Here is a 20,066-nt window from a genome sequence, read left to right as displayed (position 1 = left end):
TCTTCCTGTGCTAGGTGGCAGATGCTGCTGACGTCCTACTCTGGCAGTGCCTCCTCCTGGTGCTGGGGTAAAACCCAGAGGAAACAGAAAAGCACCTGGGTTTCAGAATGCGGGCGTCGCAGCTAGCCTTGCAGCCCTCCCCCTCCCCAAGGGCACTCTGGGCGGTGCCTGGCCTAGAACTGGGAAGGTGGGGTCAGATCAAAGCCTTCTTCCCCAGCGGCCTCTTTGTTCTGAGCTTTTATAAGGAGGAGGCGGAGCTCAGGAGAGAGGGCTCCTTCGCCCGGAGTTCGATACTGTCGCTTCCTCTCTCGGATAAGACTGACACCCCCTGGCCCCGCAAGGTCCCTCTTTCTGAACTGTGCCCTAGGTGGAAGCAGGAGAGGGAGCACCCCTTCCCCTGAAGCTGCGCTCTGCCCTCCCTGGTGCCCCGCAGGCTCCTCTGGCTAGGTGCCGGCCTGCCTGGCCTGAAGCCAGCGATCGATAGGTGGATGTTGTGCTGATTAGCCCGACCCGGCTGCGGCAGCGAGAGGCAGCGTGTGAACATTATGGGGCGGGGGTTTGAGGGGGGAGCACCAAGATGCTGGGGACGGCGAGGCCTTCCCCGTCCCCTTGCACACCTAGGACCGACCGGTTCCTCTCTCTAAGGGAATGGGGACCTGTCTGTCACACGACTGTTGGCCGTCACAGTTCGTGGTAGTTCTGTGGCTCTGGCTAAGGCCCAGGGTTGAGGAGAGTGTGGCTGCAGGCAGAGCAGATTTTGAGTTAATAATCCTTTTATGCGAGGCCAGTTTCAGAAAATGCCGCGTTATTGGTGTATGGGTTAGGGTCCTGACCCTAAACTTTGATCCTTAGCAATTAAAAAGATGTTTATGTGTGGAAGAAAAGGCGGACGAAGGACTGTGGGAGGAGAGTCTTTTGGTCCAGCGTTGGAGCTCCAACGCTGCCGTCTTCCTGGAGGGCGTCTTTGTGTTGCCATGGAAACCAAAGATACAGTTGCCTCGGTCCTTCCTCGGAGAAATATAAGCAGGGCAAGTCGGGGGCAACTGTTTCGCGGCCTCTGCCCTGGATTCAGAAATATGGGGTTCTTACCCAGCTCCTCCGAGGTTTCATGCACCTCTTTGTGGACCCAGCAGGAGCTCTGGCTGGTAGTGTAAAATGGACCTTGTGCAAAAGGGACCAGGACCTAGTTGGCTTTTCTCGAGTTCAGACACACGGTCTCAGTCTGAGACTGCACTTCATACAGACTCGGGCATTTGCAGACAGCCCAGGCCTTTGCAGGGACACGGGCAGATGCTGGGGTGGGCACAAGAGCTAGACTTCATGGGGTCCGCAAACTAGCGCCCTCAGGCTGTAGGCCTTCCGGCCAAGTCATCCCCCCTCTTTTCTGTTCCCTTCCTCACAGCGTGGGCCCTGCACGGATGGCAGTTGTCGGCCCAGGTACTCCCTGGTAGAAAGCTCTGATGAAGTCTGCTCTTAGGGCCAAATACAGGCCAAAGGCTTTGGGCGGCCCTCGGGAACCTGGCCCTACCCTTGAGAAGTCTTCGCGGCGTGTTCAGTTCCAAGAGGTTAAGCAGACCTGCATGTTTGGGGCGTCACCGTTCTCCCCTAAATTCAGCGGCGCTAGACGGCTGAGGGTGGGGCCCTCGATTTACTAAACCAACCCTAGACTCAGCGGGACAGATGCGAAAATTTAATCTCTGTCTCCCAGGCTTGAGAGAATCTCTTGCCTGGATTTCTGCTCCACACTTATCATGTTGCAAATTGCCCTTCAAATCCTTAATTTGTCTTTTTCTGTGATTCTCTCTCTCTCTCCTCTCCTCTCCTGTCCTCTCCTCTCCTCTCTCTTCTTGATTTTCCATACCCCTCCCTCCCTCCTTTCTTTCTTTCTTTCTTTCTTTCTTTCTTTCTTTCTTTCTTTTCTCTTCTCTTAACTTCTCTTTTCTTCTTCTTCTTCTTCTTCTTCTTCTTCTTCTTCTTCTTCTTCTTCTTCTTCTTCTCCTCTCTGTCTCTGTCTCTCTGTCTCTCTGTCTCTGTCTCTCTGTCTCTGTCTCTCTGTCTCTCTCTCTCTCTCTCTCTCTCTCTCTCTCTCAGCGCTCTGTGAGCTCCGCTGCCATTCTTTCAGTTAGCCACACTAGCTGGGGTCGTCGGGGGATCCCCGCAGTGACGCAGTTGAAAAGTGAGCATCCTGGCTTCCCGATAGCCAATAGAATCCCTGAACCTGGGGCATGAGGTCATCAGTGGCAATCTGCATTGGTTCAGGCCTGGAAACGAAAGTCCCCATAGCAACCGACGGTGCGTCCAAGCATAACCTTGAGAGTGGTCATTGCTCCAGCCGCTGTGATCCTCCGCCTGTAGCTGCATTAAGAAGGTGCTGGGAAACGCGCTGAGGAAGCTGGAGTGGAGTTCAGGTCCTGGGTTCTGTAGCCTTCACCCAGCCAAGCGCTTGTCTTACTTAAAATTCCTTTTTTCCGCTCAAAGCAAAGGTCAGTGTCACTTAACCCAGAAAGTTTAGGTAGGGGTTATTTGCAACAGCCGTGGTGCCTTGGGTGCACAGCAACTGCCATGAGGAATGTCAATTTTGAGATCCTTGTGTTCATCTGCATATCGTCTGCATCTCATTTGCATTCTGTTCATTTAAGGTCAAATTGGGCAGACATTTCCACCTCCCTATCTCTGTCACTTGTCTGTATTTGCAATCTATCCCTTGGTGGCTCTGTATTCCTCCACTGTCCAATTCCATGCTCCCCTTCTTCCACTCTCCCAAGTCTCCTGGGGGTGGGAAGTGGCAAAGACTGGCTAAAGGAGAAAGAATAAGGGGTGTGCCTCTCCTCTAGATGTTGGTGACAGATGGGGAGTGCTGGTCGGTACTGCCTGGAGACTCAATTGGCAAAGCTGGTAGTGGGGGGAGGTGCCCCGGCTGGGTTGAAGGTCCCCAGGGCCAAATCACCCACATGCCTGGTGAGAGGCTGGAACTAAAGATGCCTGGTTCCAGCAAGGAGCAGGCTTGCCCACCTGTCTGGTGCCAGGGAAGCTTCCTTCCCTCAATTAAACACTAATGAGGTATCATTTAACCCTTGCCTTGCCTCCTAGCTATCAAGCATGTGGAACTGACATTCACGCTCTCACAGATAAAGGGAGCAAAGGACAGGCTGTAAGGAAAGAGAGGCAGTGAGATAAGGGTACCTGGACACAGAAAGGAGCCATGCTCAGGGTATCTCTCAAGGGAGTCTTGGACTCTCTAGGATTCATGTGGACTCTCAAGGGATTCTAAGAATGGCACCACCATTCAGATGCATTTTTTTCTCTCGTGGATTTACAATTATTTATTAAACACCTCTGCTAACCAAATACTAAGCTCATTTGGATGATGAGTACACATACTTGCATGAGACAAGAATCTCTCTCTCTCTCTCTCTCTCTCTCTCTCTCTCCCTCTTTAATGGAGCTGAGGACCGAACCCAGGGCCTTGCACTTGCTAGGCAAGCACTCTACCACTGAGCTAAATCCCCTACCCCGAACCTTTCTCTTAAGAAATCTCAGAGACATGCCAGCCAGGCTGAGTTCGAGGCCAGCCTGGTGTCTATAGAGTGAGTTCCAGAACAGCCAGGGCTACAGAGAGAAACCCTGTCTCAAAAAAATAAAAAATTTAAAAAAAAAAAAAGAAAAGAAAAGAAAAAAGAAAAAGAAGGAATTCTTCAGAGACAAACCGTCCATTAAATAAGTATGCTGCCAAGTGCAAGCGTTAATACAGAGCCACATACTGATCAGGAATGCAGGAGAGAACAGGCTCGGAAAGGCTTTGGCTGTGAAGGACAAATTGATGGCAGGGAGATGGGCACAGTTAGTGATGTTTATGTGTTTTGACATAGTAAAGGTCCATGTTGAGATGTACTAAAGGACTGTTGGTACAGCTTCACAGTATACTGTCGGTGTGTGTGTGTGTGTGTGTGTGTGTGTGTGTGTGTGTGTGTGTATGAGAGAGAGATCTGGATCTCTTGATCTCTTCTTCTGAACTCATATTGTGGTTTTATTACAGATCAATGCTGCGGAGCTCCTGTGCAGATTGGCCTGAACCTGCACAGCCCAGGGGAGAGAAGTGGAGAACCGATGTTGGCTCCATGGGAAAAGGTGGGCAGACATTATCTTTGCATCAGGGAGCCAGAAACTAGCTTCTCAAACAGCAGCTGTCTGGCCAAGGGAGACAAAGGGCTGGGTTCCAGGCTGTAGGGTACTAGGCATGGTGGGCCACTCTGCCTCTGTCTTCCCAGGTGACACGGGTGTTACATCCTCCACTCCCCTCTAGGAGCCCAAGACCCCTCCCCCACCAGCTCTTCTGTGTAAAAGAGCAGGCCAGCTCAGACCTGTCTGCTGGCTCTCTCCCTGGGGAGCTGATCCTTTCCAGGGGACAGGAGAGAGCCGAGGAACGCTAGGGCTTGCTAAGAGGTTGCCAGCTACTCCACCCTGACTCCACAAGGCTCTCTACAGGCCAGGTTCTCCCCACCCACTCTGGTCTTTGCCCAGGCATAGACTTCATGGCCAGGGATGCCCTTGGTTGTTGGGCAGAGGGTGGGGACCCAAACTCTGACGATGAAGATGGGGTCTGGGTAGTGATACCCCGCTCAAAGACCTCTCTACACCAGGTCTTTCTGTCGCCTCACAGCCACTTTCTAGAAATCAAAGCTTTGGTGTGCATCAGACCGAGGAAGAGTTTGAGATTAAGAAGCAGCTGGAGGGGCTGAGGAAGTCAAGAGCTCCGTCTCCCACAGTTTGAAGGCAGGAGGTTTCTTATTTATTTATTTATTTATTTGGCCATTTGGTACTCCCTGACTACCCTTGAACTCAGAGATCTACCTGCTTCTGCCTCCTCCTAAATGCTGGGATTAAAGGTGTGTGCTAATACTTCTTTAAAAAATGTGACTCTCGCCGGGCGGCGGTGGCACACTCCTTTAATCCCAGCACTCAGGAGGCAGAGGCAGGAGGATCTCTGTGAGTTCGAGAACAGCCTGAGCTACCAAGTGAGTTCCAGGAAAGGCTCCAAAGCTACACAGAGAAACCCTGTCTCGGAAAAAAAAAATAATAATAATAATGTGACTCTCCCTTCCTTCAACCTATTTAATCTTTTCCTAGTCTCCACGCCCTATTCACCTTTCTCTCTGTGATGGTTGTCAGGCACGCTCTAAAAATCAGGGGAAGCAAGTGGGAAGGGATTCTGGGCTGGTCCAGGTGGGCAGAGCAAGGAGGTAAGCTCTTAATAAGGATTCTGATGAAGCCTCCATTAATCAAACATCTCTTGGGCCCTAAAGACTGTGCTAAGTGCTTCCCAGAGAGTGCAGATCTTGATCTCTGCGCCTAGCAACTTCTCAAGCAGGGAGGGTATTATTAGCCCTGCTGGAGAGAAAAAGCAGTCCAGGGAAGCTAAATGACGAGCAAGCCACCAAGCAGTAGGCTCCCACTGCTTCCCCTACCCAGTGTTTCCTCCAGAACCGCCAGAGGTCCATCCACTTCTAATGCAACACCCCAGAGATGTCACCCACTAGAGGCCCCCTTGGCTTCCTAGGCCCGGAAGAGGGATCAGGGCACCTGTAGGGATTGAGATTATACTTTGACCCCACCAACCAAGCACTGCGTCCTAATTTTCTGTATCCTAGACAAAATTGGGGGTACTATGTTCCCTGCCATCTTATTTTTATCCCATGGGTCTGTCAGTCATATGTGTGGCTTCGTGTCACCTCAGGTGGTTTCCAGCACACCAGAGGGCCATGTGGACACACACTCAGAAGGCAGAAGGCCAATGCACACACCTGGCCCCACCCCGTAGTACCCAGGTGTCTATGGTACTTACACAGCAGACCACTCATGACCCTGTGGAAGGTGCAGAGCCTGTGAATATTTCATGTCAGGAGCTGGCGGCGGCTGCCTCTGCTCACACCATGCCCAAGCTTCCCTCTCACAGGCTCCTTGTTTATTTGTTTAATGAATTATTTATCCAGCCCCCTCCTCTTGCAGCCTTCCCCTCCCCCAGGCCCTAGCCTCCATGATTTATTGAACTCAACTCAGCTCTGTGGCTGCTACCCTATGTCCTGGGAGTTGTCTTGGGCTACGTAACCTGAGTGCTCCCGGTGCTTCAGACCTACTCAGCTTCCTGATGTCTTGGACCCTAGGGATGGGGAGAATGGAGCACCTTGTCAGAATTTTCAGGGAGTCTGGGCTCGGTGCTCCTAGGGAGATCATGGCAGCCAGCCCCAAGGCCAGTGGGACTAGAAGGCAGAGCCTCTATGTGAGAGGAGGCCCGAGGCCCAGAGAGAGGACCAGGCCCATGGAGAAAACTCCAGCTTTGCCAACAGCAGCTTAGAGTCAGGCCCTGCTGTTTCAGAGTTTCACCCTGGTTTTATTAGTCTCCGGCAGATTTATCTTGTTATTACTTTCAGCCAAGGCCTCATTTAGCCCAGGTTGGCCTCCAATGCATTTTGTAGGGGAAGATGACCTTCAACTTCTGCTTTTCCTTGCCTCTACCTCCCCAGTGCTGCGGTTACTACACCTGACTTAGTTAAAAAATTTACAACTGGGCATGTTGGTACAGGCTTTTAATCCCAGCACTCCCAAGGCAGAAGTTGGTGGAGCTCTGTGAGTTCAAGGCCAGCCTGGTCTTCATAGGGCATTCTGGGACAGCCAGGGCTACATAGTGAGACCTCTGTCTCAAACAAACAAACAAAATCTTTTTTATTTCATAATTTTATGTGTTTTGCCTGCATGTATGTCTATACACCATATTTATACCTGGTGCCTGAAGAAGCCAGAAGAGCGGGTAGGATCCCATGGAACTGGAATTAGAGGTAGCTGCAAGCTGCCATATAGGTGCTGGGAATCGAACCCAGGTCCTTTGCAAGGGTAAGAAGTATTCTTGGGCTGGAGAGATGGCTCAGAGGTTAAGAGCACCGACTCCTCTTCCAGAGGTCCTGAGTTCAATTCCCAGCAACCACATGGTGCCTCACAACCATCTGTAATGAGATCTGGCGCCCTCTTCTGTATATATAATAAACAAATCTTAAAAAAAAAAAAGTGTTCTGTGTTCTTAACTACTGAGCCATCTCTTCAGCCCCCAAGCACACTCTTATTTTTTATTTTATTTTATTATTTATTATGTATACATGCCAGAAAAGGGCACCAAACCTTATTGTAGATGGTTGTGAGCCTCCATGTGGGTGCTGGGAATTGAACTCAGGACCTTTGGAAGAACAGCCAGTGCTCTTGACCTCTGAGCCATCTCTCCAGCCCCCAAGCACACTTTTAAAGAATGAGACAGAGGTGCAGGGCGGTGGTGGCGCACGCCTTTCATCCCAGCACTCGGGAGGCAGAGGCAGGAGGATCTCTGCGAGTTCAAGACCAGCCTGGGCTACCAAGTGAGTTCCAGGACAGGCTCTAAAGCTACACAGAGAAACCCTGTCTCAAAAAACCAAAAAAAAAAAAAAAAAAAAGAATGAGACAGAGGGACACTGAGGACGCATCCTCTGCAGCAGGTAAGGATTGCTTTGCAGCCCTTCCTGCGTCTGCTCCATGCTGTATGCAACAGTGCTGTATCGGTGTATGCACAGGCCTGCCGAACAGATAACCTGTTCCTCCTGCGGGTCAGTCAAGAATGATGGGAGCCACAGATTTAAACAGAGGCCTACTCTCCACTGACAGAGGACTTCTCCTGACCTAGATGCCACAGGTCTCAGGCATGGACAGCAGCTCAGATCTCATATACATAGGCCTAGTCCTTCCAGAATCCCAGTCCCAGCCAGCCTTAGTGGCGCCTGCCTTTAATCCCAGCACTGGAGGAAGAGGCAGGCGTTTGGGGCTAGCCTGGTCTATCCAGTGAGTTCCAGGGCAGCCAGGGATACATACGGAGAATCTCTGTCTCAAATGAATAAACGAATGAATGAATGAATGAATGAATGAATGAATAACAGGCTCTCAGTTTCCCCGAGGCTCTTGAACGTGCTGTAGTTAGAGGTGCATACACACTGCATATTCTGTAGACAGAACTGCCACATACAGTTATGTAAGTTTGTGCTTGGCACAGAAAAGTTACAACAAAGGGCCAGAAGAGATTGCCATTAGCTCACACTTCCTACTATGATGGAGAGACACATAAACCCACTTCCCACCCCAGAAAGCTGCCCTCTGCTTTTGCATGAAGACACCACTTGCCAAGGGCTGCTCTCTAGAGACAGAATCTGCATAGAGGGGTGCTTCTGTGAACCACACAAAGGCCCAAATCAGCCAGCAGCCCCATGAACAGAAGCCCGGGTACCTGAGGACCAGATCCCACCAACACAGGCCCTATACAGTGTCTGAAAGTCAGATTTTGGCCAGAGAGAGAAAGATGATCTTAAACCCAGGCTTAAACAAAGCAGGACCCCGGTTCAAAGGCAAAGGCTCCCTTTTTTCCTGTCTATTTTTAATCCTGTGGGTGTGATGTGGGTACCTGCACATGTGAGTGCAGGAGAGTGGAGAGCCACTGGAACTGGAGTTACAGGCATTTGTGAACCCTCTAATGTGGGTGCTGGGAATCAAACGTGGGTCCTCCGGAAGAGAAGCAAGGGCTCCTACTTCTGAGCCGCCTCTCCCACTATGGAGCTCATGGCTATTGGAGGAGAAGGACATTCGAAAGAGGAACATCTGGGCTCTAGAGGATGGGACCCAAATCACCCGAATCTCTAAATAAAACCCGGGTTTTAGTATTCATTTATTTTGACCATAATGGGGATTGAACCTAGGGTCTCATACACATGCTCTACAATAAGTACATTCCCAGCTTGGAACCCAGAATCTAGAAACAGGAGTCAAGTTTTCAAAAATGGAATTCAAAGTCCTGGACCAGCCTGTGCATATGGACAGGCTCTCTGACTACCCTGCCCTACAGAGAGAAGCTTACTTCTCTCTGGACCAGAAGGCGTGCCATGGAGGGGCAGGGGCTGGAACTTGTGGTCCCTGGGGTATGCAGGTTAGCATTATTGGGGTGAAGAAAACCTCTTTGGGAATGAAGAGAACTGTTTGCAAGGTCCCTCACTCCCATCCCAAGGGACCTCATTTATTTTCTGGCTCCCAAGAAGAGAGAAGATATCTCCCTGGAGTGGAGAGGTGCACCCACTCTTGCCTAGCAGCAGGGAGGCAGAGAGCCTACTGTGGGTGCAGTATCCCTCCCCCCAACTTCACACCCAAGGCAGGCTTGAGGTCAAGGCCTTATACTACCAAAGGTAAACAGATGGAGGGTGCAGACATCCGCCCTGCCTTCTGAAGCACAACAAAAGAGCATCACACCTGCCTCCCTGGGCACAGCTGCTATGGGTCCTGGGAACCCAGTCAGGGCTGGTTCTGTTTGCCTTTTGGTATGGGCTTCTAGAAAGGAGAGGAGATAGGTCGGATTCTGGACCCTTTGTGAGAAGGATAGGCCAGTTTGCTAGGGAGAAGTGTGTGTGTGTGTGTGTGTGTGTGTGTGTGTGTGTGTGTGTGTGTCTATAGGCCTATGTTTCTACCAGTCTCTTACCTAGTTATGGTAGCACCTGGTGTGTATCAATCTGTGTGGCAATGTTCCTCTGTTCCCTGTCCCTGGGTGTGCACACCTTTTCTTTTCCCCTTCACTGTGTGTGTGTCATGTCTGTGCTCAGATGTCCCCACTAAGACAATGGCTGTGGTGAGTGCTGGAACACAAGATGCTCTCTGTCCTTAGAGAAAGCATCCATGGGAGCAGGAATGAGTGTACCCGAGGACATCGCTGCGGGGATTGGAGACAGTTGGGGCCCTTTGTGGGCCTGCCAAGATCACTCCATTCCTGCTTGGCTCTAACCGCCTCCTACCTTGACCCATCACCAACACCAACACCTTTGCCCTGGATTACCAGAGTAGGCCGTTTTTTTAAGGACAGGGTCTCACTATGTAGCCCTATACAGACCTATGTAGCTGGCCTCGAACTCACAGAGATCCGACAGGCTCAGCCCCCAGAAGATGACATTCTCTGCCTTGGCTTCAAGAAAAACAAGCCCTCGTGCTTCAGGCAGCCAGCTGTTAGCTCCTGGGTACCACCCGGAGGGCTTCCCCATCATGTGTCCATTTATCTCCTCCTGCACGTGGGAAGGGCTTAGGGGAAGTAGAGGTCCAACTTCGTTCAGCTATGGGTCTCTAGTCCTGCTTATTCAGAGGTAGCCCTTCGCTCCTCAACCCTCCTACACTCCGTGGAGAAAGGTGTGGACCTACACAGGCGGTCTTGGCTCCCACATCCTTCTGGGAACTCCAGCCTGGGGGAGCTAAAAGACGCAAGCCTCTGCAGCAAATCACCTAGGAGAGAGGAGAGGCGCGCTGTTCCTAGAGGGGCAACACAGTTCCCCTCGCCCACGCGCGGCGCGCTCTGGGCTCAAGTGGGGCGGAGCCCGGCGTGAGCGCGCCAGGGGCGGGGCCTCGGGGGCGCGCCCAGAAGGGCGGAGGGAAGAGTTGTGGGCGTGGCCAAGGTTGGGGGCTGGCAGCGGCGGCAGCAGGGAGCTGGGAAGCTGAGAAGCCGGGAGCGCGGGGCTCAGTCGGGGGGCGGCGGCGGCGGCGGCTCCGGGGATGGCGGCGGCTCCGCTGCTGCTGCTGCTGCTGCTCGTGCCCGTGCCGCTGCTGCCGCTGCTGGCCCAGGGGCCTGGGGGCGCGCTGGGAAACCGGCATGCGGTATATTGGAACAGCTCCAACCAGCAGTGAGTCGGGGACCCGGAGAGCCCGTGCGTCCCGCGTCAGGGATGGGGGAGCTGGTGGGCCCTAGAAGTCCTCGGGGAACCTGGCCTGGCGGCAGTCCTGGGAGACAGGCTTGGGGCCGAGAGGCGAGGGAGAGGGGACGCACTATGTGGGCGTCTGTGAAACTAGGGGGTGTCTGAGAGAAGCTGTTGGGGCATAGTGAGGAGCGCTCTGGCCGTGCGGAGGAGGCTGTTGGGGGGCCCCAACCCCATCTTGGTTTCTTTCCACACCAGCCTTTGGATTAGTGTTCCCTGTCCCGTAGTCCCCCCTACCATCCACACTCCTTTTGGCTAGGTTGAAGTCTGGGGGTGCCGGTGTGCTGGGGATAGGCCGCTGCATTTGGGAGCCCAAGGATGACCTGTTTTCAGCCTATAAACGTTGATGGGGTTTTTTTTTTGCCTAAGACTCTTGCTCTTAAAAGTGGGGTTCGGCATTAAGGCAGGAAGTCCGACTCGCCACCTCCCCAGAACGAAGGGGAATGGGTTGCTCTGGTCGTGTGGCTGAACCCTACTGGGGTGAGCCGGGGCAGGTCGCGGAGTTGGGGGGCCCTGGGAACGCAGGGTACTGGTGAGAAAGAAGAAGGCAGAGATGTCGGCGTGTCACACACACACACACACACACACACACACACACACACACACACACACGCTGAGGCTAGGGACGGCGTATGGCACCGAGTGTGAACGGGCGTGCGCGGCTGTCAGTGTGCGTGTGTCTGTGTGTGATTTGTGTGTCTGCGTCGGCGACCGTCTAGGGGTGGGAGCGGGCGGCGGGTCGGGGAGGGGGCTGCGGTCGGTGTCCGCGTGGCCAGGCTTGTCTGGGCTGGGGTGGCTCTTGGCGCCGCCGCGGTCTGGGCGGGTGTCAGGGCGGCCGTGTGGTTTCCTCCGGTGTGTGGCGCGGCGGCCCGGTGCCGGCTGCGGGACCGGGCCTTCCTCCTGCACAGTCCTTGCTGCCCTTGTCTTCTCCCTGCCGAGCTGTCGCGTATATCACTCTGGCCACCTCGGTGTGTTGGTCGGGGGGATCCCTGGGGACCCGGGGATCACTGTCACACCTGCCCGGGCGGTGGCGGCAGCTTTGCTTCTGACTCCCCGCCCTGGAGGCCGACTAGGGAACAAATGGTGAGACCCCAGGGGAGGGGACCTGAAGGGCCTCGACCACGACCCCCAACCTTCCGGGGGAGGGGCTCCTGCTTGCTGCTCTGCTCTTTGTTGTTTGGGGCTCTGCGCCTCCCCCTCTTCCTCCTCGCGCCCAGAGTGTCAGACTGGGGGTGGGGATGAGCTAATGACGCCCCCCTTTTGCTTCCCATGGAAACCTCGGGGGTGGGGTGGCAGCCCCTCCCCCCCGGAGCGGGACTCCAACCTCCCCGGGGGGCGCTGAGTGCTGACTACCTTGCTATATCTAGCTCATCCCCCCCCCCTTCCTTCTGAGATTCACACGTCCGACCCCCGCCCCGCTACAGTCTGGCAACGAGCGGTGAGCTCGCAGGTGAGAGACCCCCGGGTTCCCCGCCACCCTTGGGGAACCCCCTGGTGGTAGGTGCCGGAGCCTAGTGGGTGTGGGAATAGCCTCGAGGGGAGCGTTGATCAGGCTCCCCTCCCCCGCATACACCTGGGCGCAGGTGAAAGCTCCGGAACGGGCTGGGAGAGCCGGGTTCCCAGAACCTCCCCGGTCGCCCTCTCCACTCGGGTGCCGGCAGGGACCGACGGAGGAAGGAGGAGGCGCACACTGGGCCGGGAGGCCGCTGCCGCCCCCGCCCCGCTTCCCGGGCCTTTGTTGCCGCTGCGCCCGGGCTCCCCGGCTCTCTCACTGCGGCATCCGCGGCCCCATAAATCGTGAGAGCGACGTGCTCCAGAGCCGGGAGTGGAGAGGGCCGGGGAGCTGGGGGCGGGGCCGGGCCGAGCCACAGGCTCCCAGGCCCCCCCTTCCTGCCGTCACGTGACCGAGACTCCTGGCTCCCACCTCCCGTCACGTGCAGAGGGTCTCTGCCCCCTTGGGGTCACGTGGGGGAGGGTCTGCGACCCCGCCTCTCAGGGTCACGTGGGAGGGTGCTGGTGGGACACGTGCGGTAACCTCTCTCGACAGACCTGCAGTAGCCTCGGTTGACAGGCCTGGGGCGGGTGGCTGGGTCCCGGCCACCTAGCCTTCCCCGCGTCCCCCCCACTCAGCCCCCTGAGTTAGTCCCTGGGAACAGGCGAGACCTCTTCCTCACCTGGCCCAGAAACTAGGACGCGGTGGGAGCAAGCTTATTGGAGGGAGTGCAGAGAGTGTGAAGTCGGGGGTCTCCCGGAGCCCGGGTACTGACTGGGGCGGAATTGAGGGCCAAACGTGTGCACCCCCCCCCCCCTTGCCAGCGCTTCAGTCTGTGCACGAAACGAAGGTGTTGGTACTCTCCTCGAGAGCATCTTTTTCTCGTGATCTCCCTACCTATCTGGGAAACGTTGCTGTTGCTGATCGCTTTCATTCACACATTCATTCAACAAATATTTATTGAGACCTCTACTACGTCCGCGGTGGTCTGTTTTCGTCCAGTCGCCAGCTGTGGGCCGATTTCTCCTCTTTTCCACGCTGTCTCCTTCTCTCCTGCGGGCCTCTGTGGATCGGATGCTGAGTCTTTGCCGGTTTTTACCCCCAAGTCTCGCTTGGTCCTCCTTCCTTTTCCTCCCTCTCCCTGTTTCTGGCTTCCCCTGTCTCGCTGTGGCTCCCTCCCTTTCCCCTCTCGGGCGAATCCGTCTGCGTGTTCGCCTCCCCTCTTGTCTATGGCAGAGTCTTTCCATCTCTGTGTGTCTCGCTTTCGGCGGGTCCTCGCTCTTCTCCGCCGCTGCAGATCAATAAACCTTCGCCGCCGCTAGCTGCTGTCGCTGCTGTCGCTGCTGTCGCAGGGTCGAGGGGCGGGGGTGACCGGCGCGCTGCTTCTCCACCGGCCCCGAGCTGGCGGGGCGCGGGGGTGCCAGTGTGCGCGCGCCGCCCCGGGAGCGTTCCCGCCGCCGCTGCCCACCCCCACCCCCGGCCCCGGCGCGCGGACTCCACGCCGCGCACACGTGGTTGGGCCTCGCCTGCTGGAGCGGGCGGCGCGCAGCCTCGGGGGCGCGCACTAGAGGGAGGAAAGAACCTAGTCTCTGCATTTTTTTTTTCCCTCCACTCCCTTAACTCTGCATCTTGGCTTCTAAGGCAGAGGATAGGGGTTTAACAAGTTCAGGATCTCTTGGGAGCCTCTCCCTTCTCCCAGGTCTTGTTAGACACCCTGTTTACCTGCCCTTAATTGCCCCAGGGGGAGACGTTTGCTCCTTCCCCGCTCCCCCACCTCCCGTCCTGTCCCCCCCGCGGACACTGAAGGCTGAGTTCCACGGGCCTGCGAAGCCAGGGCGCTGTAGGAGTGAGAAGAGTCGGGATGCACCCACCCACGGGTGCTGCAGGTCGGGAGGGACGCAGTAGACAGCTTAAGGGGTGTTTAAGCCCCCTTAAGAAGAGCGGTGAAGACCTCTCTGCAAGGGAAGTGGGAAGCAGCGAGGGAATAAAATGGAGGGGAGAATGGAGAACTCCCTGAAGGAGCAGGGCACAACCCAGTCCCCAGATGCTGGCCCACCCTCCGCGGAGCGCGGGAGGGGGTAACCCTGGAGGCGTGGTTAGCTGCAAAACTGCTGGGGCCTATGTGCGCCTCCCCTTCACTGCTGGACTAAGTAGGATGACAGATTCAATTAGAGAGGTTGTGCCTAACAGACAGGTCGGGTCTCCTAGGAGTCATGGTTTGGGATTCCTGGCACCCAGCCTTCTGCTCTCTACCCACCAGATACCAATGGGCACAGCTAACTTGCCATCAGGTTTTGACTCTCATAACCAGGTTGGGGGGCATGTCTGAGGCTTTTCTGCCACTGCCACCAGTCACAGGGATGGGTAAGAGGTGGCTTCTCCCGTCTTCACACAGCAACCACTTTCTATGTTCAGTCTCCTCTTGAGGAAACTGAGGTACCACCTGTAAGAACATCTCTGTTGGCTTGCTCCCTGCTGTGATGGGGTGTGAGGCTTCTGTGGGGCAGCTGCAGGGAGGGGCTGCTTCAGAATCAGGTTGCATACATGGGTGAGGCTGCAGGAACAGAGCTCCAGGGTAACTGTGGGGCTGGTCCAGGCCTGGCACCCTGTGCCGGCTGGCTGGTGGTCCCTTCCCCAGGACCTTAGGAAAGATCCAGGAGACTATGGGGTTGGGATGGACATGCAATGCATGGGTGGTGGCTGGGAGCAGCCAGGCCTGGTCTAACCCGTTTTCCTGCTCTCAGCGCCCGTCGAGACTCCTGCCCACCTGAGTGCCAGGGACAGGGAGGGGCCCGAGTGACCCATCACTCCCATGGGAACCAAGTGGGACTGGTGGCATTCCTGATGACTCAAGAAGCCCTTGCCTGTTCTTACTGGAGAGCCCAAACGCCAGCTGTTACCCATCTGCCTCGTTGCCCGTCCCGGGGAGGGGGCAACACAAATAATCCAGTGAGGTTGGGTAACGTCAGGGAGGACCTTCGAGGCCTCCTGGGAAGAAGCCTCCAAGCTCATCTCCCTCATGTGTCCGATTGCTGTTTGTGGAACTGGGTAGTGCCTGGTGACATGGAGAGCCAGTTCCTTCCCTCAGGGAGTTCCCAGGGACTCGGGGCTCAGTGGTTTGTCATTCCACTAGGTATAACCCATGCTCTCTTGTGCCCACACCACTGCCAACATGTATGCATACTTGCCCTGAGGACGTTAAAGGAAGCGTCTACCCACTCCGCCACACTTTGGCACTGAGGGGTCTCTCACCACACCATTTTGTGCCACCACCCAGGATGTTCAGACCAGCACACAGATGGGGACTAGCAAGCAGGTGGGGGTGCCCGGGGACCTGGTATCTGCTTCTCTGTCCCAGAGACTCCTCTGGAGAGTGGCGGACACAGTCATCTTGTCTAGGCCTGTGCTGTCATTACTGCCTAGCATTATCACTGTGTGTTTGGGGGAGGGCCCGGACAGGGACGGTGCAGTGGCATCTGAGTGCAGGAAGGAAGTATGTAACGAGGCAGTAATCTTGGGGTGATCACAGGGAGGGCCTTGATGCTGAACTCTGCAGCTCCCTGATCGGTGTCAGGTTATTGGGGACGCCATTGTCCCTGGCTTGGGGGTGGAGGTCCTATCCTGTAGGGAATACAGTGGGGGGAGCCCTGAGATGGTTGGGACCAGCTAATACCGGCGGCATAGGCTCAGCACCCATGCAATCTAGCTCTTCCGAGTATCTGCCGCCCAGGAGTGGGCGGTGGACATTTTTGTGTTTGTGCCATGGAACTTGTGCATGTATGTGCATGAAGCCGCCATACACGCGTGTACGAGGGCAAGTCCTGTCGGACTGGCCTGGGGGGTGGACCTGCCGCAGCAAGAAGGCATTCTGGGAGAATGGATGAGAGGGCTGGTGCTCCGAGGAAGGGTCTCTCTTCTTCCCCTTCGCTTCCGTTCCTCAGTCCCTCCTCGGGGCTGGTGAATTGTGGGGAACGGACTGAGGAAATCCGGGCCTGGGTCTGGGAGTCGTTGAGGCCTGCGCTGTTTCTGTGGCAACCGGAGCCAGGTTCCTTCTTTCCTCCGCCCTTCTCTCCTCCTTAGGAGGTAGGCCAGGCTTCCCTGTGCCTTTGCTACCCTCTGGTGGCCACCAGGAGAAAAGCACAGGCCAAAAAGGAGAGGACACAGTAAGGGGACCGGCAGAAAAGGGCCGAGGAAAAGATGTAGGAAAAGTCAAGAGTCTGGGGGAGTGAATTCTTACTATTGTGACGATCAAAACGCAGCATCTGCATGCACTAAAATGTCCTACTGAAGGTCTGCGAGGTGGTGACATGGAAAAGCCTCAGAGCGTTGGGGTTTCTTCTCTGACCGGCTTCATTTGTCCACAGCCTGCGGCGAGAGGGCTATACGGTGCAGGTGAACGTGAACGACTATCTGGATATTTACTGTCCGCACTACAACAGCTCAGGGCCTGGCGGCGGGGCGGAGCAGTACGTGCTGTACATGGTGAACCTGAGCGGCTACCGCACTTGCAACGCTAGCCAAGGCTCCAAGCGCTGGGAATGCAACCCGCAGCACGCCTCGCACAGCCCCATCAAGTTCTCCGAGAAGTTCCAGCGCTACAGCGCCTTCTCGCTGGGCTATGAGTTCCACGCCGGCCAAGAATACTACTACATCTGTGAGTGCCGGGGCCTCGGTCTTTGCAGTGACAGGGTAGGGTCCCGGGGTCCCCGGCCGGCCGACGCGGTGGTCACCAGGGATAAGGCTTCCGAGTGTCATCTCTGAGGGGCTGTGAGGATTGGGGGTGGGGGGCGCGGGTTGGTGACAGCCCCAGATTTGGGCCTCAGAGCATTTCTGTTACGGGCATCCTGGATTGGGCTGGCTATACAGCCCTGGTGACCAGAGTCCAAAGGATGGAGCGGGGATAGCCCGGATGCGGGTGATTTGCAGGGGGATGAGAGTCTAGGCGGAAGGTCTCCAGGGCACCAAGTGAGTGAAAGTAACTCAGGCCCGGTCTCCTCCCCAGCCACGCCCACCCACAACCTGCACTGGAAGTGTCTGAGGATGAAGGTGTTCGTCTGCTGCGCCTCCAGTGAGTAGCGTCCGGCTTCCAGCCACGTCTGCATCCCAGCCTCCCTGCTTTGGGGCTCCCTTGGCTTCCTGGGGATGGGGGCAGAGGGCACAGGCGACCGGGATTAGCTCCCCAGCTGTAGCAGGGGGAGGGGGTCCTGGCCCTGACTTTCCCCTCCTCTCTCCCCACCCGCACCCCACCCCGCAGCATCGCACTCCGGGGAGAAGCCGGTCCCCACTCTCCCCCAGTTCACCATGGGCCCCAATGTGAAGATCAACGTGTTGGGTGAGTCCGCGCAGCGCCCTCTGGTGGCCACTGCTGGAACCGCAGCCCCCTTCCCGGTGCCTGCTTTTTTTTCCGCATGCCTTCCCTCGGGACACCAGTCCTTCCTGCCCCTCCCGCCCCTATGGGTGGTCACATCCCTGGCTCCACTGCTGCTGCTGCCGCCGCCGCCGCGTGCCCCCCGCCCCAGCGCACAGCCAAGCCCTTACCAGTCTGTCTATTTATCTTTCCACAGAAGACTTTGAGGGAGAGAGTCCCCAGGTGCCCAAGCTTGAGAAGAGCATCAGCGGGACCAGCCCCAAGCGGGAACACCTGCCTCTGGCCGTGGGCATCGCCTTCTTCCTTATGACACTCTTGGCCTCCTAGCTCTGCCCCTTCCTATGGCAGAGAGAGGTGGGGCGGGGCTGAAAAGGAGCAGGGAGTCAGCTGTGGGGCCTACATCCTTCTTTCCATGGTTGGGAGTGGGGTCTGCACTGTACATCTATCTATCTGTGCCTGCCTCTTTGCCCACTCTCTCTAGGACAGGCACTGTAGTGGGTCAGGCACAGGGACAGCCGCAGGTCCCAGGCGGCCTGTGGCTTCGGTAATGTTAGGTACCAAACCTGGGGGCTTTAAAAGGCAGTGCTCAGGACTCCCTGCCCCCTGGTACCTTTCCCGGCCCTTGGTGCCCCTCCCTCTTTGTCCCCCAAGAGGCACTTATGCCCCAGAGAGAACAAACGAAGCCTGGGAGGTGCCCCCTGTCACTCTTCTCGGGGGCAGAACATGGGGAGGGGACTAGATGGGTGAGGGTCGGAGCCTCAGGCTCCCCCTTCCCCTGTTTACAGCAATAAGCATGTCCTCCTCCCCCCCACTCCTACACAGAGGACTGTGGTTTGGATTGAATCCAAGTTTACAAATAGACACCCCTGGGGGGAGCAGGCAGTGGACAGGGGTGGGCATTGGGGTGCCAGACAGGCATGTACAGACACTATATCTCTATATATAATGTACAGACAGAGTCCCCTCCCTTCCCTAACCTTGACCTTTCTTGACTCCTCCTTCCAGATTGAGACCCCTCCCCACCAGGTTAGGCCCCCCCTGGGGACCCCCCCTGGCCCCTCTTTTGTCTTCTGTGAAGACAGGACCTATGCAACGCACAGACACTTTTGGAGACCGTAACAACAATGCCCTGCCCCTTCCAGCTCTGAGCTGGGAACCAACTCCTAGGACCTTGCCCTGCCCACCCTGTGGTCCCCACCCATCCCGGGCCTTTTTCAAGTGTTTCGGCTGTGACTTTCATACTCTGCTCTTAGTCTAAAAAAATAAACTGCAGATAAAAAGTACTGAGTGCGCGTGATTTCAAGGGGCCATGTCACCCTGTCTCACGGGCTGAACCCTATAGGGCTCAGGTCCTGGGTGAGGAGGGCATTCTAGGTCAGAGTCCATGGAGTGCCTGGCTCTAGAGTCCAGCTCTGTGTGGAGAGAGGGACAGAGTTTCAAGTTGAGCCTGGGTGGCTTTGGGCAGATTCCTCAACCTTTCTAGGCTCAGGTCCCCCCAGGGAAAATGGCTTGAATACCCGTTTCCCAGGGCCCGTGTATGGGAGTTCAGGCTTAGGCTGGCATTCTCTATGCTGTAGCAGGCTTTTGGCTGGGTCCAAGGATTTCAGGGGATTTGTGAACCTAGATAGGAAAAAAATTACATCTTTCTTTTCACTCACCTGTGACAAATTTAGCACTCCCTTATGTGCTTGGGCGTCAGGCCACAATAGCGTTAACAGTACCTGTGACTTTGTAGCCAACAGAAATCCCAGATGTTTTCAGACTGCTTTATATCTCAGAATATCATTTATGCGTTACTACTTTGAAACGATCATAGTTGTTAGACTCTCCTTGTTTTTAACATGTTAATAAAGAAACATATATATTACATACCAAAAATGGAACTGTCTGTTAACTGTGTTTCAGTATAACTGGGCTCCTTCATGACCCTTTGAGATTTTATTCGTTTAAAAGTACGTTCCCAGGTGGGTCCTGGGCTCCACATAACCACAGCACCCTATGTCAGGAGAGCAGAAGGGACAGAGGTTATGAGCCAGACAATCCAAGGGCCTTCTCAGGAGCCAGGGAGGGGGCTTTCTCATAGCCCAGGGGACCTTCCCCCACCCTGGTCCTCTTGCTGGTACTAGGACAGGCTAGATCCTAGGCAAGCATCCCTCCTATGTGCTCCTGCGGATGTTAGTCGCATTATGACAGCCCTGGACAGGTATGGTGGCCTGTACCTGTAATCCCAGCACTCGGTGGGGAGGAGTCAGGAAGATTGCGGCAGATCGAGGGCAGACTAGGCTGTGTAGTGAGGCCCTGTCTGAGAGTGTGCAAACTCTTGGTAAGTTTTTGCTATCACCTAACAGAGATACTTGGAGTAGAAGGCAGGCCGGGAAAGAACCTGGGGCAGACACTACTATACCAAAGGACTGGAAAG

General features: G+C 55.6%; 1 protein-coding gene across 2 annotated transcripts; it reads left to right on the top strand.

Annotated features, from left to right (window-relative positions):
* The first annotated feature begins 10,471 nt into the window (after nucleotides 1–10,471).
* On the top strand, nucleotides 10,472–18,930 carry Efna3 (ephrin A3). Of its 2 annotated transcripts, XM_036191421.1 has the most exons (5): nucleotides 10,472–10,715; nucleotides 16,644–16,933; nucleotides 17,282–17,347; nucleotides 17,534–17,611; nucleotides 17,844–18,930. In XM_036191421.1, the coding sequence occupies exons 1-5, from the start codon at nucleotides 10,588–10,590 to the stop codon at nucleotides 17,972–17,974; spliced, it is 693 nt and encodes a 230-aa protein (XP_036047314.1). In that variant the 5' UTR covers nucleotides 10,472–10,587; the 3' UTR covers nucleotides 17,975–18,930. The 2 variants fall into 2 exon arrangements, with proteins under 2 accessions (XP_036047314.1, XP_036047316.1); XM_036191423.1 differs by lacking the exon at nucleotides 17,534–17,611 and having other exon boundaries at nucleotides 10,588–10,715.
* Nucleotides 18,931–20,066: the final 1,136 nt, after the last annotated feature.

This window comes from Onychomys torridus, chromosome 6 (genome assembly GCF_903995425.1).
Source record: "Onychomys torridus chromosome 6, mOncTor1.1, whole genome shotgun sequence".
Taxonomy (NCBI): domain Eukaryota; kingdom Metazoa; phylum Chordata; class Mammalia; order Rodentia; family Cricetidae; genus Onychomys; species Onychomys torridus.
The sequence above is the reverse complement of the archived record's forward strand: the minus strand, read 5'-3'. Positions and strand labels throughout refer to the sequence as shown.